The sequence below is a fragment of the Lissotriton helveticus genome, chromosome 5_1, assembly GCF_964261635.1.
Source record: "Lissotriton helveticus chromosome 5_1, aLisHel1.1, whole genome shotgun sequence".
Classification (NCBI taxonomy): domain Eukaryota; kingdom Metazoa; phylum Chordata; class Amphibia; order Caudata; family Salamandridae; genus Lissotriton; species Lissotriton helveticus.
The window spans coordinates 91564482-91576286 of NC_136065.1; the positions used below are offsets into that span (position 1 = coordinate 91564482).

An 11805-nucleotide genomic window follows, 5' to 3' on the forward strand; every position below is an offset into this window, starting at 1 on the left:
TGCAGGAATCCCTGGTCCCTCACCCAAAATGGCGATCGGGAGCAGAGAGGACACGAGGGCTCACCCAAATAGTGAGTTGTGTTGTTCCAATTTTTATGTGCAGGCAATGCGAAGGATAAATGGACAAGAAGCAAAATAGGAGTTGCGAAAGGACCGCTAAATTAGGCAGCAGTTAAGAAGATTGACAGTTCAAATTAAAAAGTCTCTTAAAAACGGCTAATTCATCAATAAGAAAAGTGCCAGAGCAGCGTTACAAAGTGCAAGAGCAGCGTTCCAGCTAGCAACAGCGTGTTAACAATTCTCTATGTCAGCGCGCTTGCATTCTTGGTCCCTAAATAGTGTTGGGCATTAATCCCTGCAACACTAGTGCGCTAACCAAGATGGCGTCTTGGAAGCGTGCAGGAGTCCCTGGTTCCTCACCCAAAATGGCGGTCGGGAGCCGAGAGGACGCGAGGGCTCACCCAAATGGTGAGTTGTGCAGTTCCAATTTTTATGTGCAGGCAATGTGAAGGATAAATGGACAAGAAGCAAAATAGGAGTTGCGAAAGGACCGCTAAATTAGGCAGCAGTGGATTGACAATGTTTTAAGTAGGCAGGAAATTCATAAATTATTGGGCGACTGGGGGTGGGCACTGGGGAAAGCGGCAGCACGCTCAAGTGTTTTGCCTACATTTTAAAATGTCTTTGAAACTCTTATTGCAGCCCGTGAGCCAGGGCCCCCTGCCTGGCTAACGCGGGGGAGAGGAGCTGTAGAAATCTGCCGTTTGTCTGCCTGTGGCCCGCACCCAGTTAATTCACAGGTCTTTAAAATAACCATGCACGTAACGAGGCTTTGTTGTTAGATGGCGTGTTCCGAGGTTACTAGGGTAGGAAGAAGTTGGACTTCTGTGAAGAATACTGAGCTGACAGAATGCATTACCTTCTACTTAAGAAAATTGTTTACTTTTTTTAATTAACCTTAACCATGTTCTGGTGCCTCTATATGTGTGTCTTCGGCTCAACCAACAGTAAAACATATTTGGCATGTCTCCCACTGCGCCCCCCAGCACCCTCTCCCGCCCCGGAGTGTGCATCTAATTGTGTGAAATTATGGTAAAGGGCTTCGCTGTTCATTTACCGAGTATTTTCGAAGGTAGATCTTTAGCTGTTTGCTCCGCCTCCTGTCTGTTTACTTTATTGGCTGCCAGGGCACATTTTAACCCTCTCCACCCCCGCACACCCTTGAAGATCAGCCTGGGGTGTTTTACGTCAGCGGGCTGCTGGACTGCGACACCCTTCTACTCTGAAAGATTGTAACCCACCTTCAGTATAGGAAAGCCCAGAATACATTTTTATTTTTTTATCAAAGTCCAAAGTATTTGTAATGTTAGTGCGTAACGTGATGCATATACATTTCCAGGCACTTCAGAATGAAAAGCGGGGCACATATCAGAGCCATTCATTGCCCAGAGGCTGTAAACTCGGCAAAGAGGGTTCAGCCTTACAAATGCTGACCAGGCATGAATCGTCCCTAGAACCCATTGTACTAGAGTTTCAGAATTAATATTTTGAAGGATTGCTTTGTAACTTGACATCTTTTCACTAAACAAAGAGTCCGTCACGGGCCAAGACATTGACCATTTCTTATTATTGGTTGATTTTATTTGTTGATTTTTTTTACCTGAGATCTCTCTGCTGTGAAGGGAGCCGATGTTATGGTAGCTCTCTTCACATGAATGAAGTGTGCGGTGCGTTCACCGTGTTTAAAGTGTCTGCGCTGGAATCATTTTTGCTTGTAGAAAGCAAACTCCTAAGTTAGTTAAATTGAGAGTTTTCGCCCTAGTTTCTGTACTGAGCAAAATGAGCAGTTTTAAGTGAAGTTCAAACCCTTTAGTCCATTCTGCACGTAAATTACAGAAAAGGTGAGTACTCAGTAGATTGTTTGAATTGTATTCTACATTAGTATTATGCAGCCTCGTGGGGGAGAGGAGCTGTTGTAATCTGCCGTTTGTCTGCCGGACCCGGTTAATTCACAGGTCTGTAAAATGACCATGCACGTAATGAGGCTTTGTTGTTATTGCACCCCTTCGTCGAGCCCCTGCAATGTTTTAAGTAGGCAGGAAATGCATAAATTATTGGGCGACTGGGGGGGTGGGTACCGGGGAAAGCGGCATCACGCTCAAGTGTTTTGCCTACTTTTTTTTAATTTTTTTTTATTTCAAAAGCTTTTATTGGCATCAGCAAGAATAAAGAACCATACAAAAATATATATATAGGTGGAGTATACATTGGTGTTTTTTTCTATCTACAGTCCATTTGTGGATGCGCGCTCTTTTCGTTCGTTTTCCCCCAAGTAAGAGGAGGGAGAAAAAGGAGAAAGAGGGAGAGAGAGAGGGAGGGGGGGGGGTGTCCTTGAAACTCTTAATGTGGCCTGTGAGCAAGGGCCCCCTGCCTGGCTAACGTGGGGGAGAGAAGCTGGGCCCAACAGCAGGATGGTGTACTTCAGGGCTCCGGCCAAATGGCTGCCCTGTGCCGCACTAACAGAGTAATTGCAAATGCAGCGTCTGTAATTAAGATGATCAGCATGCAGGATGGAAAGATAATGGGAAGTGGAATGCAGAAGAGCAATAAACAGCATAACCATCAATACCAAAACAGTGGCATTGTTTAGCTAATTGGAAAGATTTCAACTTCACAAACTCCAAGACTTAAAGCATAGACTCTCCCATAAACGTTGAAAATAACAGCAGGAGAGGATGTAGTCTAATGGTCAGTGTGGAGGAGTGTGGCTCACTGGTTAGAGGAGGCAGACCCTGAAGCAGAGGTCAGACCCGGGACCAGGGTTCAATTCCCGACGCGGCAGGGTCTTGAGCCCAAATATCCACGGACTCGATAATTCTCGTTTCGGTGCCTACTTGAATCACGGGTTCACACTCTGCAGCTCTGGGCAATAGCTTGCTTAATCTCCACTACGGCCCCCCGCGGCGGGATGCCTGGCTTTCACCTTGGGGATGCCCAGTACGGGTATCTCACAGGGAAAAACCAGGACGGGTTCCCAAGGCAAGCGCCGAGATGCCTACGGGTAATCGAGCGCTATATAAGAAGGCATAATAATAAGGGCAGTTGACCCCACATCTAGCGGGGTTTGAATATCGGCAATGACGCTCAACATCCTGTGATTCTGGGCAAATCACAAATCACATCTACTCGTCCCTAACAAAAACAAAAATGAATGTGCCCTTGTGTAACGCAACAGGTGCTCATGTAAAGTGCTTCAATACCTTCAGGTCGAGTTAGCACCATATAAATCTCTGAGGGGAAAAAAACAGCAGTGAAAACCAGCCTAGCTTTACTCAGAGCCGTGCCATCATGCTCACTTTCTTCAAATGACAACACATTGATTCTAAAATGAACTATGAGAACTGCAAAACAAGTGCGCTTTTCCCTGTTTGGACAGCAGTCACCTGACCATGAAAATGTTGTCTTTCTCATTATTTCCTCAACAGTACGCAACCGGTTTCTAAGTGTTTTTTTTATTGATCTAGTTTGCCCAGAACAACATGCCCCGCAGAATAAAGACGGCAGAAGATTATGTGCTGGATAACAAAGATTTCATGGTTGAAGAAGTGCGTGGGCAAAAGATGTTAATCTGCAGGTTTTGCAGAGTGACTGTCTCAATAGTAACTGGGAAGACTGCAAGCCGAATTGCTGAACATCTTGTCACCAGACTCACTTGAAATTGTAAGAGCCACCTAATAGCGACAGCCTATGCGAGATGTCTCTTGCTGAAACAATGACACGCTTCAAAAGAAAACGTGAGGAAGAAAAGGATGTAGCACATGAATTTGTACGTCCCCTAGTGCAATCTGGAACCAGCTTACCCCAAGCCGATGGACCGATTGGGAATCTGTTCCGGAAGCGTGCACCAGCATGCAAAACATTACCAAAAGCAACACAGATGTATGAGAAATACCTACCAGAGGTGTTCCTTGCAGATATTGAACTTACTTCAGAGTTACTCCAAGTGATGTGAAGATCTCTGTTACCATTGATGAAACCCCAGAGATGCATGGCGACCCAGCAGTGGCAGTGCTAATCACATTTTGTGATGCAAAAAATAGATGGTACAGACATACCATCGTGGCAGATCTAGATGTACTGGAAACATGCAATGCAGTGTCACTTGGAATGCTGCTGCAGAGATTTCTTACCAAGTTTAACAAAGATTGGGGAGATATTGTTTGTATTTGCAGCGATTCAGCTACTTATATGAAAAAGTTATGGGATGACCTGTCAAAAGCAATACCTGAGCTGAAGTGTTTCCCTTTGAGAGATCCTTGCCACTTGCCAGATGGTATGCAGAAGTCATCTTTACAATCTTCTGAGCTAATGAAGAATGCTATTGATTTTGTAGTCCATTCAGGCGCACTGTTTCTTTATGCGCAGGAACTCAAACGTAAATATTTCTCATTTTGTGTTTTGCATGGCAGCAAAGAAAGAGTCATCCCAACTGTGCCATTTAGTCGATGGTTCTCAGTCCTAGAGGCTGTGAATGCAATATTATCTATGTGGCGACCATTTACTGAATTTTTGCTTAGTGATGATGCAAAAGGCAAGAAATGTGAGGATCTTCGGGTGCATATTGACAGTGATGTCAAAAAAAGTACACTGTATTGCATCCTTAGATTTTTACAGGAAAACATGACTGCTGTAGTGGACATAATCAAAAAACTATAGTCCGAAATAACCCTTGTCCACCAAGTGTTCAGCATAATTGGTGTCGATGTCAAACATCTCCTCGAGAGTAGGCTATGCTACACTTTTAGTGACTTTGGCACTGCAACATGTTCCCTGTTAGAATGCTTGCCACTTGGTAAGCAAAGAAGTGTTGAGGACCAATTCAGGAAATTTTATTTTACCATGCATGAGAAATGGCTAGCTATGATGCATAGAAATGTCCCTTCACCAACCATGGCGTTTGAAGCCAATGAAGCCTCACTGTGGTACTCTGCACAAGTGTTAGATCCCTTCCGTAAAGGGGAATTTTCTCCGGACTTTGAAAAATACAGCTTAATTTTTGACCGCTTTAATACCTCTGAGGCCATATGCACCCAGTTCAATACATATGTCGCAAAACCTGGCCCAGAGAATGTCAACCTTGAGGTGCACCAGTAATGGCATGGAAAGCTACGTCAGTGGCCAGAGTTGGCAAATTTTGTACTGGCTGTTTTGGCATTGCCAGTCTCAAGTGCCAATGTCGAGAGGGCCTTTTCACAAATAAAAGTGTACATGGGAAGGAAAGAGAGAGTGCGAATGACCAAAGAATCACTGAAGAAATATTGTATGGTGTACTACAATAAATTTGACCTTTAAACATTTATTTGGGCTTCATATACACTGTACGTACACTGTCTATATACCATGCATCATTGAAGAAAGCCAGCAATAATAAAAGCAAAGTGTTCCATAAACACTGATAAAACACTGTTGTTTTTTATGGTGCGAAAATGAGTAACCACTGAAAAGCACTGTTTTTTTTCAGGTATTGAAATCACTGGAAAACACTGACAAAACACCACCAGAATTTACCAAAAATAGAAACTGAAAACAGGAAAGCCTAAGTATAGCATACTTCTCATGTGGTAGTGTAGTATGTCGTGTGGTAGTGTAGTGTAGTTTTGTTTATGTTTGGTGTAGTGTAGAATGCGCCATATTTGGTGTAGTATGTGTCAGGTGCTAGTGTAGTGTAGTATGCGTCATGTGCGGTAGTTTGGTGTACTGTAGTATGCTTCATGCATGGTAGTGTGGTGTATTGTAGTATTCTTCAGAAATGGTAGTGTGATATAGTGTAATATGCCTCATGTGTTATAGTGTGGTGTAGTGTAATATGGTGCAGTGTAGTAGAATGTCCTGTCTACGTTGCGCTGTGTGCTGTTTGGTGTAGTGTGTGCTCTAGATGAATGCATGCCTGAGTGTAGTGAGCAGTCTAGTGCTGTGCGCTCTCTAGTATAGCGTGCTCCTTCCAGATGTGGTGTAAATTAATCATAAGTATAACAGAAAGCAGTAATTACAGCCTTTATTTCTGTCATAAATTCTCTAATTTTGAATCTCTTCTCTGCAGTGATGGTGACTCTGGATCCCGACACAGCTCATCCTAAGCTCCGCCTGTCTGAGGGGCGGAGACATGTAAGAGACAAAGGCAAAGCACAGCGCCTCTCAGACACCCCCAAGAGATTCACTGAATACACCGTTGTGCTGGGGAGTGAGGGGTTCACCTCTGGCAGACATTACTGGGAAGTCCAGCTGCTGCCGGCGCGAGTAGCGTGGACCGTGGGGGTTGTAGCAGAGTCTGTGGACAGGAAGGAGTACTTCAAATCGTCACCTGAGGAGGGGGTCTGGGCTGTGGAGGTGTTTGATGGTCACTACAAGGCTATGACCTCTCCGATAACTCGACTGTTCCCCCGTGGGAAGCCCCTGAAGCTGGGGATGTTTCTAGAGTACGAGGGGGGTCGGCTGTCCCTGTACAATGCTGACTCCATGAAGCTTCTCTACACCTTCCCGCAGGTGTCCTTCACAGAGAGGCTCTTCCCATACTTCGGCCTCTGGTTTGGAGCGGAGCTGAGGGTGATGTGAGAGCTACAGAAGGCGTTAGCCCCTCATCCCTCACTCCCTACCCCCCCTCTCACACCCCTGCTCTGATAACAATATGACCAGGAGCACAAGCAGAGAAGCCTTTAAATAAAGAAACTCTCTGTTTGGAGATAAGTCTCATGGGAGGGCTAGGGTGACCACCCGTCCATAGATTTCACAGACCTGCAGTTATTACGGTGCTAAGTCCGTTGTTCATTATAATTTCTTTTCAGGACGCCTTTTGTCCGTAAATCTGGGGATTGCAGGAAGCTGTGCAGCCCCCCTGTGAGAAGCCTCAAGAGTTTGAGCACTCTCTGTAGGGGGCAGATCGCACTTCTTTGAACTGAAGAGGCTTACAATGGGCCATGCTGCAGTTACAATACGTGGTGCATCTGCACCGGCCTAGGGCACAGCATACTGCTTTTGTCCAGGGACCAGTGGCACTGAAACAGGAGCCATGCTTTGGGGTTCCTGGTGCACTGACCTTTGAAGTGTCTTACAGGGCTAACGACAAGGACTTCTGAGTTCTTTGCCCGCCTGCAATTTTCAGGCCATTATAAAAATTTCAAATTAGTTCTGGTTATTAAGTATGTCTTGGAGAGATATCTGAGCTTTGACTAATCTCAGTTTTGACTCATCATAAAGTAGCCCCGAGGGATAATGGGCCTCCTGCAAAAAACAAAGCGTAACATGCAGATTAAATAATTATTTTTATGTAGATAGTTCAGTGTGATCCTTTGGATAATAATAAATAGTTAATAGTAATTACAACCCCAACCACTATGTTATGTTTTTAACCTTGAGTTTGTATTTCTCCAGACCAAGCACTCTAAACATAATAAGAGCAACTGGAATCATGCACTTCAGATCCTGTGTTGTTTTCCACATAATTATTGATTTTCTGCATTTGCCATATAAGCCTTATCTGTAACATAATCTGCAGATTTTAACAAAAGAAAATGTGTTTCTAACTGAAATGGATCAAAAGTTACAAAAAAAATTGCGAGATGTGTTGGTGTGCAGTGGAAGGCCCTTCACAAAGGCTAACTGGTCATCTTTCAAATGCTTATTTCTGTATTTAGTGAGACTGGTACTAATGAGGTGAAATCTTGCCAGACAGTATTATCATGTATTAAAATGAAAAAATAATAAAGCAGTTCTGTCATAAAATGTGCTGCATTATGCGGCATAATTTGCCTTTTCTTGCTGCATCATTTTGTTAAACCTGCAGCATAATTTGAAGCACCCCTGCCGTAAAAGTTCAGGGGTCCTGCATAAAATGCTTACCAGTATGGATGGCATTTAACTCCTACACCTTGCAGCCCTCATTCTTTTAAATAGCATTTCCTCTACATTGACTTACACACTTATATTAGTCATTGTCTCTGAAGTGTGTGTGTGTGTGTGTGTGTGTGTGCGTGCGTGCGTGCGTGCGTGTGTGTGTGTGTGTGTGTGTGTGTGATGTAAAGCACTCTTGACACCTTACATTGAGATGAGCTGCATTATAAAAGAAGTTAGATGTACAATGGGAGAGGGTCTATGGAGAGATGAGGGGCACTGTTGAGTGTTGTCACTGATGGAATCCTTGGAGAAGGATGTCTTTGGGAGGGCGCTGCCAGAACAGATTGTCGGACGGTGCAACCAGCAGTAAGGCCAGCCTGCCAGGGGCGTAGCTATCATTCCTGCAGCCTAGGCAGTGCCCCAGGCCCTGAGGTCACAGCACCTCAGGAGCCGAGTGTGAGATGGACTGGTAGGAAGGTATAGCCCATGAATGGAGGGATTTCATTTTATTGTAATCCCTGTTTCTGTCCAGTTTTTATTTCAACATTTAGTGTTAATGGAGAACAAAGAACACAGTGGTGTGCACTAATCTCCAAATCTTCTAATGCTGCCCTGCAACCTGCCAGACAAGTGCCTTGTGCTGGAGACTTGGATGGATTTCATTTTTTTTTAAATTGCCTCATCACGTTCTGCGGAGGGGGAAGGGCTGTTATTTTTTTTTTTTTTTTTTTTTAAACTTTTTTTATTGAGTTTTACTCCCCATTTTTTCCCAATAATACCAATATATTTTAGCAGTACAGAAGATGACTGTAAGAATATCAATAGAGACATTTCACAAAATTCAGATACAGGTACAAAATTCAAAACTTAAATACAATCAAAATCAGCCTTCATAAATTTTTGGCCTCTACTTACTCCTATTCTTCCATTTCTCTATAGGTGACCAGATCCTACCCCCCAATGCCCTTGCCCTTCTACCTTTCCTATCATAAATGGCCTTCTCTAGGTTATAAGTGGAGAGAAGTCTTGCTATCCATGTCTGAAATGTGGGTGCAGACTTGTCAAGCCAAGCCCTTGCCATAATAATCCTTAACACTGCTGTGGCCATAAACAAGAATTCAGTGTGTTCATTGCAATCTCTTGTATTCACCCCTAGTATTATCAGTTCTTCCGACAATTTAGTCTTTATCCCTAATGAGGTTTCCATAAATTTTTCTATTGCCAGCTTTAGTGTATACAATTGTGGGCATTGTGCGAACATGTGTACAATGTTAGCACCACTTGAATTACATCTTGGGCATGTTATGCCCGTCATGCCCCCCCACTGAGCAATTCTTGCCGGCGTATGATAAAGAGAATAAATCGTTTTGTAGTGCTGAGTTTGCAGCGTGGCTGAGCACAGCACCGAACGTCCTAAATCTAATGAGATTTGTAGGCCGTCAAGATGCGCCCCTAATTGTTCCGCCCATTTCTTGGAGAATTTCTCTCTATCATCTGCTTTTAATGCAGAGAGTTCCGCATAAATTTGTCTAATTGTTACCCGTGTACTACGCTCCAAGTAATCCATTATCCTACAATGAGACATCCCTGCTGTCCCACCCTGTTTCTTATAAAAATAGCTCCTAACTTGTAGATATTTAAAGAAATTACATCCTGGAATATTAAACTTAATTTGAATCTCTTGAAATGACAAAAATATCCCTTCTGCGTCCAGCAGGTCTCCTAGTTTTTTAATCCCCTTTCCGTCCCATTCCTTCATAACTGTATCTCTGAAGATTTCTGCGGGGAGGTCAATGTTCGTGAGCAACCTAAGATATCTATTATATCTCCCGATTCCTAATTTTTTCCCGACAGCCTTCCAGATTTTAAAGATTGCACTCAGTGTCTTAAACCTAGTATGTTTAAAATACGCATAGTCCACTGTATTCACCAAGGCGTTCCCTGCCTCCTCGCCCAGGACTGCTTCATAAGCGTTCGCCCTGCCCGAGCTCTCTCCACCCTGGCTACTATCGCCTAATAGTCCTTGTGCATATTGTAGAGCTGCTGCCCAATAGTAGAGTCTAAAATCCGGTGCAGCCCACCCCCCCTTCTCCCTTGATAGTGTCAAAAAACGATAAGCCCTTCGTGTCTTCCCCTTAGCCCAGATAAACCTATTCATAACTGCTTCTATTTTATTAAACCATGTGCCCTCAATATATAATGGGATTGCTCTAAGGATATATAGAATTTTCGGAAACGTGACCATTTTAATCATGTTGATTCGCCCCATTAGCGTTAGATGTAGATTATTAACTCTCTCTAGATTTCTTTTAACTTTCCCTAAGAGTGGCTCTATGTTAAGCTCTACGATTCTGTCCAGTTGTGCTGAGACCCTAATCCCCAAATACGTTGCTTCCGGGACTATTCTAGTATCCTGACAATTGGCAAACCTATTCTGCACTATCTGCGTCTTACCACTATTTATGAGATACCCTGAAAAAGTCCCAAAGTTTTTTGCCTCTTGTTCTATTTCTGTTAGGGCCCCCTCTGGCTCTGGAGTTATAATTGCTACGTCGTCTGCATAGGCAAACAGCTTATATTCCTGTTCGTGTAGCCTAACTGGGGGAATCCTGTTGTTACATGTTAGTCTTCTTAGCAGTGGATCTAGATATAAGGCGAATAACAGAGGTGAAGCTGGGCATCCCTGTCTAGTCCCCCTTCGGATCCGTACCGCCTCTGTGTATGATTTATTTATTCTTATTCTAGCCGTTGGATGTTTGTACAGTGCTTGAATTGCCTTTATATAGCCTACACCTATCCCAGCCCATTCCATAACTTTCCACAGATAGTCCCAGGAGACCCTGTCGAAGGCCTTCTCAGCATCCAGAAAAATAGCCGCGACAGGGTCTCCTGCCACCTCTGCTGCATCCAGAACGGTGATCATCTGTCTGGTGTGCTGGGTGGTTCCCTTACCTGGTATAAAGCCATGTTGTTCTGGGGACACCAAACTCTCAATAACCCTACTAAGTCTTTTCGCTAATGTTTTAGAGAATATTTTTGTATCTGCGTTTAATAACGTTATTGGCCTATATGACCCTGGCTCTACTGGTGGCTTATCCTTTTTTAATATTATGATTCTATCTGCCCCGGCCCAAGACTGTGGAACCACCCTTCCCCCCTGTGCCATACAGCATATTGACCAGAGATCTGTACCCAATACATCCCAGAAAGTCCTATAAAATTCTACCGGAATTTGATCTTGCCCTGTTGCTTTTCCAGGGGGGAGGCTAAATGTTGCTTCTCTTACCTCCTGTAGTGTTAACTGCTGATCCAATCTCTCCCTTTCTTCCGTACTTAACCCTCTGTTTGGTATTTGTGACAAATATTCTGACATCCTTGGCGTATCGTTACTTGCCTCCTGAGCATATAGTGATTCATAGAACTTCCTGAAGACTTCCTGCACTTCCTCCACCTTATTAACTATAGACCCTGTACTGTCCTTAATTTCTTTTATTTCCCCTGCAGCTAACGTTTGTCTAGTTCTTATTGCCAATAAGTGGCCTACTCTTTCATTAAACTCATAGCATTTTTCTTTTTTAGCTAAAAAGTTCCCTGCTGCTTTTTGCGCCAGCATTACCCCTAGCTCTGCTTTCTGTAACTCTATGTCTAATAATATCTGTTCAATAGGTGCTTGTCTACTTATTGCGCCCACGAGGCCCTCCTCCAAGCTTGCCAGGCTTCTAAGACTCCCCTCTGTCCTCTCCCTTTCTTTCTTGTTTCTTAGCATAGTATAACTTAGTGTCTCCCCCCTTACCCCAGCTTTAAAAGCATCCCACACCATGTCTGCCGATGCTGAGTATCTATTTATATCCCAATATTGTACAATCCATTCCTGCATCCTTTTCACGTACTCCTCCTCTTTTAGTAACCCCCGTT

General features: G+C 43.8%; 1 protein-coding gene across 1 annotated transcript in view; it reads left to right on the plus strand.

Annotated features, from left to right (window-relative positions):
* LOC144754198 (E3 ubiquitin-protein ligase TRIM39-like) overlaps positions 1 to 7779 on the plus strand; it is a 159238-nt gene extending 151459 nt beyond the window's left edge. The window contains exon 6 of the mRNA XM_078641783.1: positions 6101 to 7779. Coding sequence (XP_078497909.1) covers positions 6101 to 6612 — 512 coding nt within the window. The 3' untranslated portion in view covers positions 6613 to 7779. The remainder of the gene's footprint in view (positions 1 to 6100) is intronic.
* The last annotated feature ends 4026 nt before the right edge of the window (positions 7780 to 11805 follow it).